The sequence below is a fragment of the Stigmatopora nigra genome, chromosome 5 (genome assembly GCF_051989575.1).
Source record: "Stigmatopora nigra isolate UIUO_SnigA chromosome 5, RoL_Snig_1.1, whole genome shotgun sequence".
Lineage (NCBI taxonomy): Eukaryota > Metazoa > Chordata > Actinopteri > Syngnathiformes > Syngnathidae > Stigmatopora > Stigmatopora nigra.
Window position 1 is genome coordinate 9,964,217 of NC_135512.1, and position 25,650 is coordinate 9,989,866.

Genomic DNA, 25,650 nt, shown 5'->3' on the forward strand with positions numbered 1-25,650 from the left:
GTTCCATGTCATAATAAGATTCTATTTGAGGTCCAGTTTAGGTCCTCATCACAACTTTAACAGCTATAAGAAGAGTCAAGCTGGGCTCTCTTGACCCACAAGCCTCTGAAGATATTTCCTGAGGAAAACACATCACCTCAGGCGAGACCAACCCGCTCACTGCTGAGGCAGCAGGAGCCTGAGCCCACAATCCACCACAGCCCTCAAGTCATAGTCTTTGCCTTTAATTCCCTCTTCTTGTTCCTATGTGTCAAACTCAGCTCAAGATGTGTTCGGGGTTTTTTTTTCTATCCCTTTTGCACGCATCCTATACTATTAGGGGCGTAGATGCCATTACACAAGGCAACATTAGGAAGTAATTCAAATCAATAAAACTCACTTCCTTGCTCTTAACTTGTCTGAGGGAGAACATAGTACTGTAAGTCATCTCATGGCTCAACAAAGGAATTGAAACAGCATGAAGACACAAATACTGGCCACCTTTGTTATTTTATCAAAAACATTGCGAGATAAAACAGATCATGCCCATTCTACCTCACAGGTAAAGTCATTTCATTTATCTTCGGCTTTGTAAAATGCTTCAATTCAACAATGAGTATGAAGGATGTACCACCCAGTAGCTGGTGACTACTGTGAAATTACAGAAGGCTCATAGCTTTCCCCACTTAGCAGGGTAGCCGTGTGTCTGTCAGTTTCCTGCAATTTACAGTAGTTATTGTTCATAATATCATGGGTAATCTAGGTTTGTTTGTATCAGGCAAACCATTGAACAAGCTGCAAAGATGGCTAGGCCACTGCTGTAGGGAGTCATTTGGAGGAACTAGGGTAACACTTATGAGGCCCCCCATACAGCACAGAATTGTTTTTCAATTATATGTTGACAAATAACAATTATTAAAAGGTTTACTTATTGATGCAAAATAGTTGCCAGTGTTTACACATGAAAAGCACATCCTGCTCTTTATGTAAGGCGCTTGCTTCTGTGTTTCCACAGAATTATCAAGACCTGGTCTAAAATGCCCCTTCCATTGGCAGAGTCTTGTGCTGGCCTTGATTTGTGCATGGCACAAAAATACTGCCCAATGTTTTTAAGTAAAAATGACATGATGGTGTAGTTTTTATTCCAGCAATGTCCTTGTCAGTACTTTGTCATATTGTGATTCGATTGGTGCAAGATTTGACTTTGTCTGACCCAACTGGTTCCTTGTAAAAGGGATTGTAACATGCAATGATAGAAGAACCACAGCGTGCTAGGGTGATGGTCTCCTATCTACACAGGGTTTGAAACACAAATATCCATTGAGGTATTATTTTTACACAAATGAATTGAATTTGTGGCATGAGTAATGAAAAGACATTTAATAAATTTGCTCCATTAATCATTTTGTAATTTTGAAATGGCAGCAATTTCATTTAGGATCAAAACTATTCAGTTGCTGATTGACCCAGGTCTGCTTCTCAGGCGACACGTTTGTTGAGGCCAGTGGAAGTCAAGGCAAAGAGGGCCATTACAACACAGGGTCTATCTCACTCGGCGTCAGGACCATCCCACTTACCATGAAGGATGACTCTATCTGTCCCCTCTCTCATTTTGCCTGTCCGAATGCCCCAGTGGCCCGAGACCACCTGCTCATCGGCTGTGGTAATTTGTCAAAATCTGATTTCAGAGATGATAATTGACTTAATTGCAACTGATAAATCGCAAACTTTTATGGAATATGGATCAAAAGTTGGTGACAGCCTCGGGGATAATGAGGAAACTTTATGGGTCAAATGCCAACATGATCTTGCTGTGGGATGGCAATGCTGTTTGTGGGGAGTATTTTCTTGAATTGCTTCTAGAGGGCAGGTGATGCATTTAAAAGGTGCCATTCCTCTCCAGTTAGCCTTGAAGTTAGTAGCCATGGGGGTATGTGGTTGTGTGTGTATTTGCTGGTGTGTACATGAGGTACATTTTGCAATGGTATAATACACATGTACTGTAAGTTTTGGAAAACTGAAAATTGCCACTTTTGTGTTACGATTCATCGTTCTCTGGAAGGGAAGAAAACAAGCAAAACAAATTTAGTTGTATTTGGGGGCCACAGATTTACGCTATACTCTCTGAATTGGGTGTTTATAGATTGTGTTGATGTGGCTGTCTGCACCGTGATGTGTTAATAATTAGGATTTGATTAAAATAACGCATTGCATGCTATTGTTTAGCAAAATATTGAACTGTTTACACTAGTGTCTTGTTGATTAAGATGTTACGATACTTACACAATGAGTTTTTTTAATCCACACGAGTTTTGAGAATTGTACTGAATTTTGTCATCCACTTTATATGCAGATAATTCAGTTTAGAGGTACACATAGAAAGTTAGGCAAGAAGAACAAAAAAAAAACGCAGGAAGATTTGTCAGACAAAAAGTGAATGGGGGCAAAAAAGAGAACTCTAGAACAAGAACAAATGACTGTAGGAAGTTAGTGGTGGAGCGCAAGAAAGAAACGGTGAGTTTGTAGGGAGTGGGCTGCCAGGATCCGATTCCCACATTCCTCCTATCACCACACCTAAGTCCTTAATTGTGTGACCACAGACAAAGTAGTGCAGAGACCACAGCACTCCTGTTGGCCAGCGTTTGGCTGCCGAAAACCTCGCTGTTTAAATTGGTTGGTGATCCTGTCTGCATGCGAGTGGGCTTTTTGGAGAGGGCAAAAGGGAAGAGAGGAATGAAAAATAAAACCAGAAAAAGACAGGAGAAACAAATGGGAGAAAATCCTTTTCGGAATTTGAGCTTGGCGAGGGCAACTGAGAAAATAAATATGTACAAAGTTTCCTTAAATCAAATTACCACCACACCATCAGCATGTCAAATGTTCGAGAATGAGAGTGGCGCCTAACATTTCAATTATATCTTGTTAACATATACTTGAATGTAGTTTATCTTCCCGACTTGGTGAGATATTGAAGCCAAAAGGATGAATGAAGTTTGCACATAAACACAATGTGGGTATCTACTTAAAGCTGGTGAAATGGTAATGAGCTGTGCAAGAATGCTTTGAACACAATTTATATATATATATATATATATATATATATATATATATATATATATATATATATATATATATATATATATATATATATATATATATATATATATATATATATATATACATACATACATACATACATACATACATACATACATACATACATACATACATACATACATACATACATACATACATATATATATATATATATATATATATATATATATATATATATATATACACTTGCATTTGTAAAATTTTAAAGAAATGATTAGAAATTATTCATAAGAAATACAACTGAAAGCAAATTAAGCAACCCCCAGGGGAACTCCAAAAGTTAACATTGAATCGATGCGCATGACTAGTTCTGTAATTAATCAATCATATTTTCTGTAAAATTGGGAAAGAATGGTGGAAAATGAAGGGTGGCAGTGCTCAGGTAACATGATCATTTCCCCTTCTTCACACACACTGTAGACATTTTCAACACTCCAAATTTCCCACCAGAAACATAACAGCGAAAGGGCTCAAATATAATCACATTGGACCTCTCCTTTAAAACAAACAAATACTTTAAATGAGCAGTTGCTGCTGAAACACGACTTTAATACACACCCATGCATTAAAAAAAAGATGGTATGTGGGTTGAGAAAGTGCAGGGAAGCAGTAAGACAGAGTGTTGTGACATACATGTCAAAGGGCGGAAGTGGGTGAAGGGGTGCTATCTAAGATATAGAAAACTAAAGTACATTATTTTTCTGGAGGTCAACAGGCCTCAAAGCCTCAACACCATCCCCACTCCCAGCTCCACTCTACATGATGTCTCTGATCAATAAACCTCTATTTTCTCCCCCCACACAAGGTTTCCCATTCAATACAGCTGCCACTGGCTTTAAAAACATAGAAGCTTGATCCATTTATTATTGGCTCTTACTATGATCTATCTCTTCACACCGCCACTATCGCCTAATCTTGCTGTCTTTTGGGGAAGGGGTTGGCGTGGGTGGTTCCTTGTGTCCAAATGCACGTACTTTGTATTGACAGGCCTTCACTGAATCAGTCATTCCACTGAGTGTCTGAATACAGGGTGAGACAAAATTAGATTCAGATGCTTCTCTGTCGGTTTTTGAAAACAATGGACACATGCTATGTTTGTAAAATTGTCATTGTCGTGTTTTAATAGTAAAGTAGAGTGAGGTCGAACTACAGAAAGTATTTTGTGGGTGGCCAAACAGAACTCAATTTATGTAATGTTTTGAAGAACGAAAACTTTGACACATTTGGTATGTTTTTCTCGGTTTTGTTGAGTGCCAAGACACATGTTCAGTAATGCAAGAACCCCAGCGAGATTCAAGCAAAGTACTTCTTGGTTTTTAGGAAATAATCTGTGAAGTGCTTGGATTAGACAGCAACCATGCGTGACAGTATGATTTTTGTATTTGCATTGCAAGGTTTGCATTTATGCACACTTGTCTCAATAGCTTTATATTAGAAAATGAGGCATTACCTCTATTTAGCATGTCCATGTTCTTTGCCAAACCAAACCTGGCTTCCCATTTTTCCAGAGGACAAAGCTGTCTGCCTTTTAGCCACCTTTGGCTCAACTTGACTGGACTGCTTTGGAGGTCCTCATTAATATGTTGCATTTTCTGCCAAAATTTAATCAACGTTTACAACCTCAAAAGAGAAACCCATTGCAAATCTATAAACAAAACTGTTAATTTAGAATGGACAGCAATGTAGTGGACTGAAATAAGAGTGTTTTTCTTTTTACTGACTTTCTTTTAGATCTTAGATTTAAAGATGTTGCACGTAAAGTAATGTGAGTGAACCAAAACAATATAAGTATTTAAAAAAAAGATACAGGATTTATCTTTTTTGGAGATGTTTAATTTCGTTTGACATTTTGTAACTTGTATTTTTTTTTGTTCCTTGGAACAAAATGTTCCCATTGAAGCTTTTTGGAACCTGAATATTTGGTAAGTACAGACACCTCTATATCAAAAAAGGCGCAAGTTTAAAACTCTTGAGAAAATATTTCTTTCCTACTTAGTTGCTTCTGTTCATGGTCACTGACTTTAAGAAAATGACTACCCTGTAACTAACTGGTCTTTGTGGATTAACAGCAAGAAAAAGAATTAATGTAGTATGTCAACAAGCACATATATTATTTTTGAAATATCAGATGAACCTGTATTTCTTGAATTATAAGTTGCCATAAAAACAAAAAGAAGCCCCCCCACCACTTACGTGTCACCTCAAAACTTGCTTACAACAGGATGTTTTGTCATGTCAGCAAAAAAGTGATGAAGGCAACCTTTTTGTCAACATGATAAATTGGCCAGGCTGACAGATCACTTCTCACTACAACACTTCCTTTTTTACCTGCTATACAGTATTTCGTTGCTCTTGCTGGTCTTCTCTCCATTCACGTCTCCACAATTAGTTTCTCTCTGACTGGGAATTTTGGAAAAAAAAAACCTCCAAATGAATGACAGATTTATTAACTAAAATACCTCCATACCACGCCAATCCCATCTGGCATCCTAACCTAAATGGAAGTGTTCTTTTTTTTCTTGAATATTCATAGAAGTCAGCTCCTATACCTATTAAAATCCCTCATCTTGTTTGTCTGAATGGTTTGTAAATTTGTCCTTGATATTTATGTGATAGAAACATCTTGCAAATATACTGGTAAGTAGGCTATGACTTTTCTGTGTCTCTTACATACTATATTTTCACACTCCATTAGACTCTGAAGAGAGAATTAGCTCATTCCATATCTATATTTCTTGTGGGATATTTATTTACTCACTGTATGAATCACACGTGTGAGATTTGGAGCTGCGAGGCCAAAGGAAGAACAGCTGGGAGTCATTTTCACCCCGACAGATTATATACCTCCTGCCTCATGTCAGAGAGCTTGAGGTTTGTCGTGAAGGCGTTCACAGGTGTAACAACGTCACCTTCCCCCAACATGCCATAAAACCAACTCACACGAGGACCATCTCACCCAAAGAATTGAGGTATATGGGTGGTCCAACGATGCATTTTGTAGTTTGCCTGTACTCAGTATTATGTGCACTGTCCACAAGATATGTTCTACTTAATCTCTTTCTTGTCATTTTAACATACACAACAGGTGTTCACGTCTGCATGTAAAGCTTTGAAAATATACCAAAATACTTCGTTGCTGTTTTTGTAAGCTGCTAAATCGACTCAGTTTTACGTGGGCTTAATGCAGCTCCAGTCCCATTACCTCGCAAGTGTGCCACTCCATTTTGAAACATTGGTAAAATTACATTAGCTGGTGGTGGGTTTCATCCTAGACTCCAATTACGGGTGGTTCAATTCATGGCGAGTGAAACTGAGTACTTTAGAAACAAATGTGGAATTTGGCAAAAAGTGCACATTGTAGTCAGATTTTTTTTAACCTACACCTGCCTAACCTACATTGAACAGCAGAATATGTATATGTTAGGGTGGTTGTAATACCATTTTATTTGAGTAAGTAGTGTTCTTAATGGAACGGTGGATGGTGGGAAGTTTAGTTTATTCTGATTGAAATTCAATGAATGAGGCTCAGAATCTTCAATCACTTGCATTTCTTCTTCTACTTCTTCTTTTTCTTCTTCTACTATTTCTGCTTCTTCTGCTTCTTCTTCTTCTTTCTCTTCAAATCAACACCAGAAATATTGCAAAACAAGTGTTGAACACTCTAACTTCAAGTTTTTCTTTCATGTTTGACAAGGGCTCCACCAGCAGCAGAGAAAATATCAAGGTCATGTGACATTCTCTCCCAAATGCACTACTGTGTTGGATGCAACTGTTGGTCGATCTTTAATGTCTTCAATATTTGCTGCAAGTGGTGGTATGTTCATGTTCATGATGGATCCTGGGATGTGAAATTTCCTGAATAAGGGATTAAGAAAGTTATCTAATCTAAGATCATGTCATTTTTTGTCACATTGTTTTTGAATCACTCAGCATTTTAACAGACCACGATGCATTTATTCATTCATCAGCCATGTTGTTCATACCCATGAGAATCTCAGGGATGCTGGAGGCACCTTGAATCTGTTGCCAGTAAATTGTAGGCCACAAGGAGACAAAACAAACAGTCATTCCTATACATACCTATGAACACAATCAGTCTGAAATGTGTGTTTTTGCAATGTGGGAGGAAATCAGATTGCCCAGAAATAACCCACATGCGCACGGGGAGAACATGTAAATGCCACATAGGTAAGTTTGAGCCTAGAAGTGAACCATTATGCCCTTGATTTTACAAAATGTAGTTGTTGATATAAAACGATATGAAGGTGAAATTGTGCTCTCTAACCATTCTTTGTTGTCTCATTAAATGACTGACTGGTTGGCAGAATTCTTGAATTTTTATTGCAGCCGAAAAAGCTGCGTCGCCGAATGACTGACTGCCTGGATATCTAAATTATTCAATGCAGGAAAGACTCCTTCCAGATCAAATAAACTTCCATCTCAATTCTTCCAATGTAAAAACTTTTCGTTGTTAACACACTGGCGTACTTCTTTTCTCCATTCCTCAAGCCAGATGACTAGATTTTTTTTTTTTTTACTGTGGGTTCTCCAAGAAAAGAATGTAATTCATTCCATTTTCTGGGCGTCTTAGTAGGGGTTTAGGTGAATTTATGAAGCCACAACTTCACATAACACAACCACTTCAAATAACTCATATGACTTACAATTAAGTCCTCTCACTGTGACATGACCTTTGCTTTTTCCACTCTATTTTCTTCTGACTATTGTAAGTTGGACATCTGAGACTGGGTATTATTAATTTTTCCAATTTATCCAAGCACACCCATTTGAAAAAGGGTAGTTAGCACAGTTGTGGGTATGAACACAACTCAAATTACAGTCAATCAAAGTGGCTTCTCCCATTTCCCCCTAAACTGTTTCCTTTACAGATCACACAGAGCCGTATTCACAGAGAAGTTTTCAGTAACCATGCTGAATCAAGGTGATAACCTCTATCAACTTTATGTATATATATGTGTATATATATATATATATATATATATATATATATATATATATATAATATAAATCGAATGACAGGGGGACAATTAGACAGACAACTATTCACACTTACAATCATACCTAGGAGCAGTTTAGACTGTTCAACCCGCCTACCATGCATGTTTTTGGGATGTGGGAGAAAAACAAAGTACTCGAAGAAAACCTACGCAGTTATGGGTAGATCATGGAAACTCCACACAGAAAGCTGGGAACCACAGGAGATTTGAAAGCTAGATCTTAGAACTATGAGGCAGATGCGCTATTCTCGCTGAGTTTAGTATTACATGTAGAGCAGCAAATCACCAAAAATTATGCTTTTAGGCATTTAGAGAATAATGGGAAAACACACACAGGAGAAGAGATTTATCATTGAAGAACAATGATCCCCCCCCAATCCTCCTACACACACTATCGTGTTTTCAACCCATAAAGCAGCCCTCTGTGACTCTTCACCTGCCGAGTTTTATGGATCTCTGTGCAGCAATTAGGCTTTATTAGCCATTCTCTGCATGGCACAGCACAATAGTTAATCTAATTGAATGGCGACACATTGATTAGAGGGATTAGCCTTTAGAAACTGGTCAACACCAGGGGAGGTAAGATATATTTTTTAATTCAAATTTACAGGTAAACCTGCAAACAATTTCATAAAACTTATAATAGTGTAAATATATATGGCATCTAACTTGTTCAGTATTCTTTAAATAGTAATAATAGAGCCGATTTGTAAACTATACATATTGAATTTGCAGTTAATAATCCATACCATGCAGTTGTTCTTTCAAATCTAAAATAAACGTTTATTTTTTTCATATCACTTTAAAATTGCCATTTATTATAGTATGCAAATTATTATGTTGGTGAAGGGATAACGTTAATGTACTTGTAAAGTAATGAACAGTTTGATTATAGTATAGCATCTCTGGAAATTGAAAACATGCACCTATCTATATTATAATATTCAAATATGATATGACATAAAATGTTATTGATATCTCTGTCTGATTTTGTTGGTAATAAATGATGCAGCAAATTTGTTGAATGAAAAATAATGTATTGGGATAGGTCATTGATCAGCTCAACGAATGTGCGTGTATGTGTGTGTGCAAATCTGTGCATCTATTTAAATGTAGGTGGGTGTTAATACAAAGGGTCAGCCAGAGGGGACACAATGTGTCTGTCACAAGTGACCGCTCAGCCAACACAGACACCACTGGACCAGCCACCAGTAATTGTGTCACAGGCAGAGAAAGCAAATCAGTCCAATCCTTCTCGGATGCTTTTTCACCGACGAGACTGTTACAGCCAACCGCACACTGACCTCAGTTGTTGTCGTGAGGGTATGTATGTATGTGTGTTTGTGTGCCTGGCGGAAGAGGAAAGCAATGGAGAAAATACACAATCACGAAGGATCCACTTAGACAAACAGCAATGTGGATAGAGTGGAGGTTTTATAGTCAGGTGTGTGTTTGTGTATATGTGTGTGTTTTTTGTATAAGTGCACCCCTTGTCATGAATGACCGCACACTCACCTGGTGTCTGAAACTGATTGTGGCCTTGCTGTATCCAAATCGCCCCGCTTGTATAATGAATGTGAATAATGGGGTTAAAGGATAAATCCATCTGAAGATCATATGCTATAAATCGAAGCACAACAGTGGTTCCTCCATTATCATTCTATTATAAATTTTGTGATGTAATATACAAACAGATCTTTACATTATCTTGGACCTGACATTACTAAGTCCATCTTTCCTTATTCGCTGCCAATGACCGCGATAGATGCGCAATCAATTTTTACTGAGCGTAAATCATCCAGGCCTCCCAGTTAAAATTGATTTGACGTTTATCATTGGCTGTTGCAGTCAATGAATAAACAATACGCCACTTCTTCCAAGTTGAAAATATACAAAAAGCATGGCTGATGACTGCTGATGTTATCTAGCATTACAACTACAGTACAATTAGATAAATGACACTGACATTTTTTGTATGCCGGAAAAGCTTTTTTAAGATATGGTATTTAACTTAATGCGTGGTCATCAGACAAATTTTTTTTCAAATAATTGTTGCATACAACACAAACAAAGAGTGATCAAGTAAAACTATGCATCATTTAGCATTTTTTGTTCTTACAAATTGCTTAATCCTTGTTAAGCATGCCATTTTTCTGGTGTAAAGGTTTAAATTTCGACGGCATACTAAGTTAATTCAAAGAAGAAAACTCTGCTTTACTTTTTGGGTGTTAAAGTGATGTTAAGAACTGCCAGTTGCTCCAAGATAGGGTCATACCATACTACACTTAGCTAATAGGTGCCCTTAATCTCCTGTGTGGGTTTTCTCCAGAACGCCATTTTCTTCCTACATCCCAAATAAGATACATGGTAGGCTGATTGAACATTCTCAATTCTCCCTTAGTAGGGGTATTTTTATAAACGCTTGTTTGGCGGGCAACTAATTCTGTTGTGTACCTCGCCAACATCCCATAAGGGTCGTTAATAAGCCATAGCACCCTCCGACTCTTGTGAAGATAAGCACTATGGAAGATGACCGAATAAATGAGTGAATCTGACATACATGGTTTTTAGGATATGGGAGAACATGCACACTCCAAAAGGGAAAACCTGTTCCAAGATTCGAACAAAGAACCTCTCTACTGTAAGGCAGAGAGACATGTGCTAGCTATAAATGTCTCTGCCAGATTTACAGTTTTTTGATCTAACTCCAATAGGAAACTGGTAGTCTTACACGGGTTACTGTTTGTGTATAAAGCACCTGTTGGCAGGTGCTTTGAGGTACAGATACTCTTTAGCTCAATGTCAAAAAAAAGTAAGACAGTCGTCAGTATGAACGTGGTATTTATGTACATATGTTTGTTGTGATGTGAAGAATCAAAAGTACCAAGTAGTGTTTGATAAAATCCTCTCAGTACAAAAAAGGGCTTGGACATGCAGAAGTAACAATTATACCCTCTGGTCTTAAAGTGTCTGGAAAGACGGAGACACATTAATTATAATTTACAGTATGCCAGAACGTGTGTGGGTGCATGTGTATGTCTGAGAGTGTGGACGGAGAAGTGGTTAGCTTGCGTAAATCACAAGCACCGCAGCACATATTCCAGGACATTCTCAGAGAAAAATGTTTACCCTAAGGAGAATTATATGTGTGTGTGTGTGTGACTACTTTCTCATAGTACACCACTTTCTCATTCTCCATATTTAACATCTCCTTGCTTGAGTTCTTTCATATCTGATGTCTTAAGTCGGGCTGTCACGTTTGTATTTTTAGCTTTACAAAATACATATAAAACTATAACCAACCGTAATTTTTAAATGCAATAAATTCAATAGTCCTTCTTCATCTCCCAACACAGTCTCTCTGAAGCTAAGCTCTGTTCTGATTCGTTATACTTACTGCTCTTTGCCATCCTGAGACTTTGGTTTGTCTCATTATTGCCATTTCTCTGTCTTAGGGGGAAGTCTTGGCCAAAACATCTGCAGAAAAGGCTGGAGTTTAGCCACTTTTCGAGTAGAGCTTCCATGTTTCAAACATAAAAAAAACTGATTTTTGTATAACAAAAGATTATTGCCTCGTAATGCAGGGTTTTCCATAATTGTGTTATGTTTTTCTTTCCAGCCTTGATTTTCTCCAGTATTCTATACACATAAATTGCTCCATGTTTGATAGACTTGGAAATTTCATTGGGTTGATGTCCAAATCGGTATTAACTGACTGCTGATGTTGGATATGCCGATAAACTTCCAACCCCGAGTAAGTTCCTCCCTCCACTGTGTTGTGGTCTTTTCTACTGTGTTGATCTTTCATCTTTGCGTCATCATCTGCTCTTCCTTCCTTCTGTGAAAAACATTAACGCTGTAACTCCCCACTGAGGCTTTCCTTCCCAGATTCACACCACGCGTTTATTAAATTTACCATCTGGTTTACTATCCTTCATTCTGATTTGACTGACATTTCATCAGATGTGAGGAAGTGTTGGGCCTTGACCTGCTCTGGGTCACAGTGGTTCACCATATTTTAGCCAACTTTCAATCCCCACGGACCACTAATATCGATACTGGTTGTAGTAGTTTACTTATTTATATTTAAGGATTATTGTATCGTTTTAGAACATCTCACATTGGCAAAATAGACATTCTTATTGGCCTTTTTATAAAATGGCTGGTATTATAGTCGACTCAATACGATCCCCTTTCAAACTTTGCAGGTTTCTATACAGTTCACACATTCATTTTGAAAGATTATGTATAACTTAGGGTTTATGGTAATTGTCTAGGAAAGAATCTGGGCATAACACAGATTGTGTCACTAAGATTTACTACTGATTGAAATCCGTAGTATAAAAATATGTCAAAATTGCACCACCCAATTTTGGAATCCAGTAAATAAACATTTTTAACACAATGTCCTAAAATGTAACCCTATGATCACACACAGACTAGAAATAGCACTAAACTTAGATTTTGTTTCCATGAATGTCAAATTCATCCTTTTGAACGATTAAAATACGGTTAATAGTGTAGCTATTTGGAAAATAAATGAGCAATTTTGCAAAAATGTGACTAAATCCAGGTAATGATTTAACAGGTATATATTTTAATCTTTACGTTGCATCTCTTTTGCAGACACAGACCTCATTAAAATGTTGGTGCATGTCCTCTGTAACCTTCTGACTAACCTCACTTTCATGATTTTGCAACCATTTGGGAAGGAGATAACCAAACCCTCAGACGATAGTAGCGTCCTTCCACTTTAGGTTGTCAGCAGCAAAGTTGTGGCATGGAAACCTTTCTGTGGACGTCGACACGCACACACATGCACTCCACTCAAAGGGGACAGTCTTTGTTTGATCCGCAGTGAGGTTTATCTCCTAAACCCAAATGTCAACACTTACTGTTGACACACTCTGTTTCCTTCAACAATCCAGTGCAGTCCACCGTCAAAGCCTTCGAGAGAAGCAAGTAAAAGTAGTTGACCTGGGGCAGAATGGAAAGTCAAAAGGAATATGAACAAATGAAGTGGATCTCACAACACAACGCAACACAAATATGCAAATGCATGAAGGTACGCTGTTCTGCATGCCGTCAGAAAGTAGCTACTTTACTACATGACCTTGCTAAATATCAGAACTTGGACAAGCCCAAATTTTAAATGCATTCTCTTTGGTCAATGTAGTTTCTGTTGTTACTCTTCCACTTCAAAATATCAGACAACAATATTTGTCCTGTGTTGAAATGTGAGTATTTTTTAACCATTTCATGTGCCCCCAATGCCTTTCACAGAACAAGAGGAGTTCCCTCTTTCCTCCAGGTTAATGATTTCAGTAGTGGTATCATGTCAGAGGTCTTATCTAATAACCTTAAATGAAAACACACCCCTTTCTTTCACATTTGCTTTCTTCTTGCAAACGTGCAGCAATTAGTTTAACGACTACCAAAAATAGAGGAATAAATACCTGAAAAAACATGTTTTTCCTATCAAAATGGAATTGACAATAACCACAACAAAGTGAAACTGCATAAAATAACTACTAAATGTAGACATAAAGAAAAGAAAGAGGGTGAGAGGGAAGGGAAGAAAGTGGAGAGAAGGAAGAAAAGAAGGAAAAAGACAGAAAGAGAAGAAATGAAGAAAATAATGAAAGATGAAAAAGAAGAAAAAAGGAAAAGATGCAAAGAAAGAAATAAACAAAGCTATATGGGAATAACATGATCCAAACACACACGCGCACACATCCACAGGGGCAAACAGCAAGAGTTATGGTGCCCCATTAACAGCTGAGATTTTTTGAGTTGCGAACCCAGTGCCATTGAGGCGATGTGTTCCGATCCAACAACCCTGATTGGACCAGAGACGTATGACGTCAGACAGTCGCACGAGTTCACGATTGGATGGAGGCACAGGCGGAGAAGCGCAGCAAGGAAGAGGAAGAAAGCTTTCCACATCCCAGACAGTCCGGCCGGACAGCGTGACGCGACGCGACGCGACGCAACGCGACACGAGGCGACGCCAAGCGACGCAACTCAACGCGCTCACTCTTCATTTTACGCACACGAGAGTCTCGCTCATTTAGTGCTTCAAAGTGATTTCCATTAACTAACTCTCACTTTTAGAGCGCTTACAACACTTTTGGACGCACCACCAGAAAACTTGTTTTTCCTTGAATGACCCTTTTTGCGCGCTTGAGTGTCACGTTTCCCAACTCAGTCAGGGGATTTTCTCGTTTGTTCGTATTTATTTTTCTTAGTTTGCAACAACGATCAAAACAAAAAAATGACATTTTGACATTTACAATTTCGGCCCATCTGACAAGGACGATTTGTCAACATTATACCAAGGTATAGAGGGGCTACGAGCCCGTTAGAGATCGAGATCGTGAGTGGGGCACTTGGAGTGAGGGGAAGTGACCCGCATCCCTCGCCTGAGCGCCCGGGTGACCCGCTAAGCTGAGGCCGGGGGGCGCTGACATGCTGCCCAAAATCGAGAGTGACTCGCTGGGACTCTCTCGATCGTATGGGGAACAAGGACACATGCCAAGAAACCTGCAAGGTAAGAAGTGACACACTTCTCCCTTTAAATATTAAACGCTCATTTAGACTCTCGTAGAACTCTGATATCGCTTGATGAGAGATTTGGGATTTTTACAAGTATTTTAAGCCTTCTTTTGCCTCAACATTTTTGTCATTTTAAGGGTATATTAGATTTAGGATCACTCAAATAAAGTCGTGTTTCTCCTCATGCCGGACGCGTAAAAACGTCCAAATTGCCTTTTAAAAACGAGTATTTATTTCAATAAATCTACGCTCGCAAGTTAGACACGTTGTTCTAATATCTTCGGTTGAAATGCAAAAGAAAAATCATCCCTTTTTACATTAATGTCTTAATCGTAAAGTGCAATAATTCATACATTTATGTTGGGGAGAAATTAAGTAAAACTTTTGCTTACTATGTAAGCATTGTTAAAAAGATAGAAACGCCTAGGGCTAACGTTTCATACATTTTGTTCGGTAAACTTATTATATTGTGTTTTTTATTGATTTTGATTCCAAATGATATCCTTATGTATTCAATCTAGAATGCAAAGAACAATTCACAAATTGTTACATTTCTGCAGATTGAAATGTATAAATGGAATTATAGGAGTTGAGCAGATGTCACCTGACAAGATTTAAAAAATAAAATCAATAAAAATGAGTTCTCTAATTCCACTCTTGTCATCTAAACCGGCTATCAATTACTCTACGCGCGTTTATAAGCTTCTGATAATAAAGAGAAGGAGACTGCGTCCAAGTTAAGTCAAAGAAAGGCTTGTTTAGAGGTCCACTTATCTGATTTACACACGTAATAAAACAAGGTAGCTCGGGACAAGATGTTGTTATTGGAAGCATTTTAATTTTGGAAGGGTGTCTTGTCTGCAGCAAAAGGCCAATAAATGGATATGGACGTTTGTATAATTTAATACATCGTCTTCATTATGTAAAATCATATTTTTAAAGCAGAAACATTATTTTATTGGCCTTGGGACGGGTTTGGTATTGTTAGGGTTTGATGTTCTATTTTTTAAATGACACAAAAGTGCATCTTTAGTCCTTGTTACCGTTTCTTCTCTAAAAATGTGAAGCGCTTTGATTTGACACATTCTCTGACTAAATGACAAAATAAATGAAAAGAGGCAGTTTTATTGTTTATTTTGATTAAATACGCCTAATTTCGTTTTTAATGCCAAAATGCCATCGGTTGCTCTCAACTTGTTGCTTGTTAGTCAAATCAAAAAATGTTAATTCAATGTTGAATGAAAATTCGATTTAAAAAAACTCTAAAAGATAGATCAAATTATTTTCGCGCAGGCCTATGACAGACTATGAAAACATATTTTAACCCTCCTAAAAGAACATTTTTTTATCTCCTTAGAATAACCGCTACTTTTTTGATTAGAGCTGTAATTTTTGCAACGGTTGTAAATGACTTTTGTGACACTCTCCAATCAGTGAGATCAACATTTTAATAATCAAGCAATGGAAATAGACAAAATAACGTTTAACAAGTCAAACTAAGAACGCCCCCCACCCCTTAGATAAATAAGGATTCAAAATAAGATTGCAATTGCTTTTAATCTAAAGTTGCCTTTGCAGTTGCGCTAAACTCACGAGCGTTTTTAGCAAATGTGGAAGTAAAAATGTTGATTTTTATTTTTTTTACCCTGCCTTTGGCATTGCGTTGTTAGAGAGCGAATAATCATGTTGGTTTTCTATTGTGGCCTGCAGTGATGCGAGTTTGTGTGTGTGTGTGTGTGTGTGTGTGTGTGTGTGTGTGTGTGTGTGTGTGTGTGTGTGTGTGTGTGTGTGTGTTCGTTTGTCTGTGGGCGGCAACATGTACTCCTCCACTCCTTACCACTAATATCGAGGTGTCCCCCAGTGAGCTCGACGTAGATGTATTGCATATTTATGAGACTTTCATAGGCTTCTTTTTTTTGGTGGGTTTCTGATATGTAGCCAATTTACAGGAAATAGGCAAAATCACTTACAGCTTCTGTTTACCGGTCTTCCTATTTTTCTCTTTCAATATAAACGTCTGTCCCAAAGGGAATAAATAAATAAATACATTAAAAAATATAATCAATAGATATAAAAGTTGGATTCTGGTCGCTTTGTTAATGTCCTCTCTTTGGGTGCGCATGTCATTGCAGTTCCACAATTAAAAATGATGGACTATTCATATGACGAAGATCTGGACGAGATGTGTCCCGTGTGTGGAGACAAGGTTTCAGGCTATCATTACGGACTCCTCACCTGTGAGAGCTGCAAGGTTAGTAGGTTTGGGGTTTGCATCTCTTTTTAAAATATGCTTTTCCGTGGTGTTAAATATGTTTGCTTTAAGGGAGTTTTTGTTGTTGTTGCTTGTTTGTTTTTTTTGAAGAAAGGGAAAGGTCCTAATTGAGGTGGCATCTATCCATAAATGACATTTTGGATTGAGTGCCTATACATATTTTGCAAATAGCAATGGGCAAGTGTATTGGTGCTGTCAGAAAACCTACGACCGTATTATACTCATGGCCAGAATATTAGGTACACGTGCACAATGTAACGAGAACTACGACTGAATAAATTCAGCTTATCAAAAAAATGATTATTTGCTTTGATAGATACCTATATATATATATATATATATATATATATATATATATATATATATATATATATATATATATATATATATATATATATATATATATATATATATATATATATATATATATATATATATATATATATATATATATATATATATATATATATATATATATATATGTATATATATATATGTATATATATACACATATATATACATATATATATATGTGTGTGTGTATATATACAACAAATATTTATACGTTTGCTTGTGCGTGTACAAAAACTCATCACGACTTCATTAATAACTCAACAAAAGTGTTTGAATGGCTTCCTTGTTTAAACTAGCCTGCAAAGTAAACTGTTTTGAATTTGAGCTCCATCAGCAAGCTTTTTCCCCCCCATTTTCCTCTGTTCTCCTCATTCAGGCATTAATAAGGCAAATGGCTCTGCGTGCACAAAACTTGGAGAGTATACAGCATCCGTATTGATGTAGGCGGCATCACATTTTTTGCCTATGTGATCATTATTTAAAGCAGATGTTATAGATTGGATTCCATATTGTAACCTTGAGATGCTATAAGCACTTGCTTGTAAGGAGATGTCAGTGGCATCTGTGCAGCTTCTCAGCTTCATGCATCACACCATTGTGCATTCCTCGTCCAAAATATGTGCGTGCATGCCTGAAGTGCATATCTAAAAAGGTGTTTAATAAGCCCTGTCTATCGTTGTTGAAGCATCAATAAAATTGATATTTACCTCCAACCACTCATTGATTCGCCTCATCACCTGGCCACGCGTTCCCTTATTGTCAATGGCCGCCATACAATTGTCAGGCTGATGTATCAGATTGCCGTATGTATTCAACCCCACAGTCTATACACACTTTTCCTCTCACAGTCGTCCGACATTCACTAGCACATTGAGTAAACAGACTCACGATGAAGTACCGGCGAGAAGGTAGTTTCAGAGGGGCCTGAAACTTCGATCTGTGCAAGGAGTCAGTAAAAAGGTCAGGGTCAAGGTGCAGAAACACCATGAGTAAAGCAGATTAAGTTCAAGTATAGTGCCGCAACTACAAAGTGAGCATTTTGAAGTCAAATCAACCAGTTATTCGAAAACCATGAGAATTATGGGATCACTTTGGATGGACAGAAAAGAAAATAGAGGCAGACCAACCTACAGAAAGACAGATACGTATAGGGATATAGAACAAGTATCAACTTAGATAGAATTTGTACGTTTTTCTTGCAGTTACTCCCTAAATGAAGTGGGATTCCCAATGTCTGATTTCATGTATAATATTTTCGGGGTGGATAAACCCGCTTAATGTTTTATGGAACGATGCACCTGGTCAATTTAATTTGTGTTTGGAGAAATATTGAAGATAGTAGAGTCTACTAATTTTATTTGGGTCGAAATGAAGGTTATACTGCATATAGTTGTCCAAAATTATGGATCCAGAATACATTAGCTGCTTCCACCTTTCTTTCATTTGATTTTATTTTTATTTTTATGAATCCGGCCCCAAATTATTTCCCTGATGCAGTCGGGAACTCTATTAACCCAGAACTGAAAATAATGTAAATTTATTGATTTTTGTTTCTATGTTTGTTGCTCATGGGCGGATATTTTCCAAAGTGGAAAGTTCTAAATCAAGTTGCCTCAAAAGTCAATCGGACTCTTTTACAGAATAGCATTTTTTTTTGACATAGTATATGAGCTGATCTTTTTTTTTTAAATGAGTAAAAAGTGGTTTGAAATATTTTAACCATGATTCTGTGTCAGTACAAAACAAATGACAGATATATTCTACTATTTTCCATTAATTGTGTATGTGTGTGTGTGTTCCTGCGTGAGTGCGTGTGTGTGTATGCTTGCACGCTTTGTGTGTGTATATGTTCAGCCTATGTGCGAGTGAATGGGTGCATTACCATCACATGGAAGAGGTCAAACAGGTTGACATGTTAATTGGTTCCCTCCGCAGGGCTTCTTCAAGCGCACGGTCCAGAACAACAAGCGCTACACATGTATTGAGAACCAGAGTTGCCAGATTGACAAGACCCAGAGGAAGCGCTGCCCATACTGCCGCTTCCAAAAGTGCCTCACTGTCGGCATGAAGTTGGAAGGTAATGGAATTCATTTACAATTTGAATAATTCACATGGCAAAATCACTAGAAAATGTTTTCTTGGACTTTTTGAATTACAATTTTGTTTGATTCAGCATCATCCCTGCGTCTTTAAAGTCTGTGTCTGTGAGTTTTCATCAGAGAGCTCACTTACCTAGAAAAAATATGCATGCCATTTGCGTTATTTTATCTTATTTTTTCATCCCGCTTATGTTTTAAGTTATAAAATATAGAAAATTACTATGGTTGTGATGCTCTAGTTTTGTGCATCTGTAATCTAGTAAAACAATAACCATATATAAACTTTTAATCCCTCTCTTCGGTGTGTAATTACAACTAAACTGAGACAGATAACTTGTTGCTTTCTAAATTATATGCACAATTATCAGCTGTGCCGACTGAAATGGAAAATGCTGTATAGGAGTGATAACTCATTTTAAAGTTAAGCAAATTCAGTTATATTTAAACAGTATTTTATCCGGTGCATAGGTAATGTATTTACTCTTAAAATACATTTATGGACTGTACTTCACTTTTCTCATTATGAGGTTTTATGAGAACGTTACTCCATAAAAGGTCATTTAGAAGTTGTGGACTTCTGCAGAAGAGAAAAACAGGCAACATTATTTTCTAAGCATCATCTACTTTTCAAGATATGATGCCTGTTTGCAATTATTGATGCTTAAAAGTGGAAGGAAAAAATTATTACTTGGAGCAGCCCAAGTAAAAGAATGTCTGCCTCTGGATGTTCACATAGGTGTTTTATAATCTTTTAACGTTCTTGTGAAATGACAATTTCGTCATTTTCCATTAAACTAGTGTTGAATGCTTTATAGCAGAAGCCATTCGGGCTTTGGCTTGAAATAAATTCTTCCATGGTCATTTTCAATGCGTAGGGTTTTATTCCAAATTGCGATATCCATAAAAGTACATTACATAAGTTGAATACCTCCTTTGACAGTAAAATTGTTTGTTTTCTTTTTTTTTCGAACAATAGAACACTTCTTTCCTTTTTTCATCCAATATTTTGAAAACTAGCTATGTTTATTAGTATTTTAGAAGGCGGTCAGGGGGGGTTTGAGGGTATCTGGTAGCTGCTGGACACTTAATACCTGCCAGGCCGGGAATTTAACAAAAATACTAAACTTTCCATGGGAGGAGGACTCGTAATGATGATACTTTTGGCCCACCAATTTGAGCCCTCTTTGTTAAATATGGATGCAGTTCAGAAACTTGCTGAAAAAACAAAGACAGAAGCACGATTATTCCTCCTGTTAAAAGATATTTTTTTACAAAAGCATTGTTGTTCATTTCCACCCTAAAATTTATAATTTTGGAGCATGCATTGGCTTAGAAGTCACTTGATTGTTAATCAAGAAAAAGATTACTTCCCAGTATTGCTATTATCATATGTTAAACATCATTCTTCATATTTTTTTATACATTACCTCTGTGGACACTCTTTTTGCAATACCACATGAGAAACCTTGTCCAGTTTTATGACAGGTAGAATACATTTGATTATTAAGAAAACACTTGAAAGAAAGCTGAGATTAAAAAAAAAGCGACAGAAAAGGAAACCACCAAACTCTTTAAGAAAAGTCTTTCCTGAGGCTTTTCCCTTCTTCCTGCCATGTTAGGTGTAATTAATCGCTCTTAATCATGAATGGCCGCTGGGCACAACGTCCCAGTCTGCCATATTCCGGTTGACATGAGCGCTCAGTGTATTTGGCTTGCTGGCAGCGACTTGCAGCTCGGGGGCACGATAGGCCCTCCAGCACACTGTCAAGGCCCAGGATCTCCGGTGGGCGAATCCTTTCACAAGCAGTAAAGCCCTCCTCTGCAGAAAGGCTGACACCCCTGCCACACGCACATCCAGCGCCACACACACACCTCCTTAGCAAATACATATATTAATGAAAAGGGCAATGGTGTTCAAAGGCAAGATTTAGAAGCAGCCATTGGTTAAAAAATAAGACAGTAATATTTGTACTCTAGCCTGTCTCATGGCAGCAGCTTGGAGCAATATTTGAAATGAGTGGAAACCAGTTCTGTGAGAGGTCATTTTGATTAGCTAATAATGATAATCTGCCAGAAGTCTGTTATTTCCAGTTATGATATCCTTTTATCTTTCAATGTACTCTTTACAACAATAACATCTTATGCTGTTTAGTGCAGAAATTCAGTGTAACATTGCAAAAGAGAAAAACATTTTAGGAGAACTATTAGTGCACATTTTAATTCTAACTTTAGAATCCTTTAAAAGGATTGCATTCTTTCTTCCCTCGCACTCTTTTATAATTGGTGCTTTCAAACTGAGGTGTCCCTCAAAAAGAAAAAAGATCTGGAGCCTAATTTCCAAAAGGTTGCATGCATCCATGCATGCCAGGCTGATTGAACACTAATTTGTCTCTCGGAATGAGTGCGTGAATAAATGGTTGTTCGTCTTGTTGTGCCTTGGGATTTGCTGTGTACAGCGTTGACAATCGACATAGTGATAGGACAAACTCCAACACTGCTCCTCCGGATGAGCGGCACTGGAGATTAATGAACACAGAAGTTGACTTCCTAAGTGATCAAGGCATCCAAGATTGTGTCTGTTGATGATGGCAAAATTGGCAAAAAATGGTGAATGCTTTAAAAGAAGTATATTAAAATAATTAAATTCAGCACATGCAATGTGATTGATCAAAACCAAGACAAATCGCATTTGCAGATTTTCCATTTTATAAATACAGAACATCATAGAGAGGTACAAAGGAGATGTGTCTGGAAAAATCTTTACATCTGTTTAAACATTTGGAAATAACAAAAACTGATCACTTTAGGCATCCAACTTTGGATGGGCTCTGCATGATTCTAGACTTAATTCTGAGCCAGTCAGGAGTCATGCCATATCAGCCATGGTAAAAGTGGAGTCCAAGTCCTAATTTCTTGCTCTCACTGGACATTACATTATTTTGATTCAGTGGTGACTCATTGGATGAGTCAATACCACAACTCCTGACAGTTCTGCGATCAAGGGCTCTATCCCAGGCTTTCCTTGTGCCTGTTTTTTCTCCAGGTACTTCTGTTTCCTCCCATGTCCCTGAAACATGTATGGAAGGTTTAGTGAAGACTCCAAATTGTCTTGAGGTTTGGATGTGACCTGTGATGGGCTGGCAGGGTATACTCTTCCTACCCATAATCTAATGGGATTGGTTTTAGAGTCCCAGTGATCTCCCCAAGGTTAAGCTCCTTAGATAAAATGAATGAATAGGGACTGGCTTCTTCTAAGCTTTAAGGTCCAATGTTCACATGTACCTGGGGTGTTTAAAAGCAAACAACATCTTTACATATTTGTTGTCTAAAATACTAATGTTAATAATAATAATAATAGGGCGGACCAACGGGTTCAAATCCAGCTCGGTCCATCTGTGTGAAGTTTGCATGTTCTGTCCGGGCCTGTGTGGGTTTTCTCCGGGTACTCCGGTTTCCTCCCACATTCCAAAGACATGCATGGTAGGCTGATTAGACACTCTAAATTGCCCCTGGTTATTTGTGAGCGTGAATGTTTTTTTGTCTCCTTGTGCCCCTGCCCAGTTCAGTGAACATTGTTCAGTAAATAAAAAAAAAAAAAAAACATGAAATTTGGGTGACAAAAAATATGAGGTACACCTGACCATATCTCATAACATGTTGTGGACAATGGTAGATCAAACAGTTGAAACATTACAGGGAAAATTATAGGAATTCACCAAGGTTGCATACCATTAACACTGGAACTGATGAAGCGTGTTACGTTTGAGTATCCCCCACTAGTGGGATATTCCATAAGTTACCTTGATTATATGCTTCACTAACCTGCCTAATGGCTTCTTCGCTTAGTGGACCACCAAAAAGATGCAGTGTGCCTATGGGCTGTTTAGGCAGGTTCATGATTAAAGCTAATTGACCTTAAAGACCTGCAAGTTTCTTAATCGTTTGAAGATGGGTTTACACCAACAGTAGGCTTACAAATTCAAAACATAACCTCACCAGACACAATATTAATGAACCATTAAAAGAGCTGTCTCAGTCGGCAAATGTCATGTTTTTCTTGCTTTGTGTTTCTGTTTGTTTCATTGGCAGAAATGTGCCAACATTTCCCAATCTATTTTCCTGTAAACTAAGTAGTGTGATTGAACATTAACTCCTACTAAAACCCTACTTGAGTTTGAGAACAATAAAGACATATTAGTAACATGCAGGATAAAAACATATTGTTGTCTATAACTTGTAAGTTAAACAAAAAAAGTGTTTATCCAAAAACTTGCAACATTTGTTTCTGATCTAAGTAAGAACAGCCCATTCTTTAGTGTTTGGCCTTGGCAAAATCCTGATCTACGTTGCAATTTAACAACACCAGTACTAATAGTATCAAGGTTGTTGTCCGCAGTGGTGTATAATTGTCCACCTTGTTCAGGCACATAAGATGGTGAATAGGCACATATTATTTCATTTGTATATTCAAAACAGGCCCCCCACCCTTTTTTTTACCCCGTCCCTTCTCTTCCTCTTCTGTATCCACATTGATTTGTCTTCCTTCAGCCTGCTTAACCTGCACCGTGAAGCTTGGCAACTGTCCTATTACTTATGCATAGGTATCATAGGTATTCATGTGTGTGCACAGGATAGGGCGCATTTGGAATAAGGGTCGAGGCCTCGACATGACAAACAGAGTGTCAGCAAGGCACTGCAGGATCCATTAATATGCTGGCGACCGACAGGGATTCTCACCTGCGTGAATTTAATATGCCTTTATATTAAACAACCATAAATCAAAGGACGCAAGCACTGAGCTTCTGAGTGCATGTCTCTGGGTGTTTGTGAGCATAAGTGGGTGTCTGCATGTATTGGTGCCCCACCAGTGCCAAGAAAGGATGTTAATTGTATTAATTTAAATGGCTAAATATTAATGATGATGATGTATTACAAGACCAGTGAACAAATCATGATTTTAAAAAGTACAAGACACCCAACAGTTCAAAATTAAATAGTATCTCGCTGTTTAAAAAGGAAGTCTTAAAGAATAAAGAGGCCCCGTGTCTACCGTATTTTTCTGTGGATGTAAAAATGGAACCTAATCACGTGTTTCTATGTGTGTGTTGGGGTGTTGGTGGGTAAAAGAGCAACATCCCTTATCCTTATTCTCCAAAACGGTAACACGAGCCTCATTCATCTCTGAGTTGGCCCAGCCACAGTTTATATTTCTTTGGTCATTAAATGCAACATCATTGAGAAATCATTAATACATCAAAATAGTCACTTACGAATGGTCATATGTACATTTGTCCCAACCTCCAATATTCTAAAAATGGTTACAATAGTCCCTCACAGAGCCAACCAACTTCTGTCAAGACTCTTGTGTCAGTGAGCGATGCACTACGTATGCATTACAAATGCTTTGAGGTGTCAAGACTTCATGCTCCTATCTATGTCTGTGATCAAGATGAGTGTATAGCATCGAATGTATCAGAGGGTGTCAGCATATGTGCCCGTGTGTGTGAGTGTTTGTTAGATCCTATCATTCAAATCAGTGACAGACCCTTTTCTAACGGAGGTCATTAAAATCACTCCCAAGGCAGCTTTGGAGTGCATGTAAAAGGGATGGGGGCAAGTGGGCTGCTCACCCACTCCCCAGTAGTCCTCAAGTGTTCTTCTGCTAATCTATTAAGACATTATGAGTTGTAGTGGACCAGCGCCAAGTCACCATGGTATCCCAGGAATCAAAATCTAAAAGAGGGGCCAAGAGCTTAAAATACTACAGATGTCTGATTAGTGTAGTATTGCAGTGAGCTTCTCTCTTGTATAGTCCCTGATATCTATTACCTCATTTCACAGGGGTCGGAGTAAAGGGTGATTAAATATGAATAATTAACTCCCACACCCCCCAACTGGGAGGGAGCAAAGCAGCTTTGTGATGGTGGCAATCAGACAGATCACTCGTGGCCCCCGTAGCAGTCCAATATGTAACTATCTCATTCATTAGACATACCAACAGCACATACATGGTGCGATTCTCGCCACGGGATTCTGCAAGAGGGTAGGAGGGCATGGGGGAGAACCTCCATGCAAATTGTAAGCCTCCAGTTTGCCATCCTGGAATGTTTTTTAATTAGTCGGAAGCTTTAAAAAGATTTGTTTATCTGTCTGACAAATTTCTGCCTTTGTATTTGCAGGCGAGGAGATTTGTGTCTTTTCAATTATTAACTTCAGTATCTGTTAGACTCATGGCCTTTATGAGTCAACAACGTCA

At 37.9% G+C, this 25,650-nt stretch overlaps 1 protein-coding gene across 1 annotated transcript in view; it reads left to right on the forward strand.

The window, feature by feature from the left end:
• Positions 1 to 25,650, forward strand: part of nr5a2 (nuclear receptor subfamily 5, group A, member 2) — an 80,210-nt gene that overhangs the window by 15,769 nt on the left and 38,791 nt on the right. Inside the window, exons 3-7 of the mRNA XM_077717488.1 lie at positions 11,734 to 11,868; positions 13,043 to 13,179; positions 14,454 to 14,664; positions 16,802 to 16,920; positions 19,231 to 19,372. Coding sequence (XP_077573614.1) covers positions 14,583 to 14,664; positions 16,802 to 16,920; positions 19,231 to 19,372 — 343 coding nt within the window. The 5' untranslated portion in view covers positions 11,734 to 11,868; positions 13,043 to 13,179; positions 14,454 to 14,582. The remainder of the gene's footprint in view (positions 1 to 11,733; positions 11,869 to 13,042; positions 13,180 to 14,453; positions 14,665 to 16,801; positions 16,921 to 19,230; positions 19,373 to 25,650) is intronic.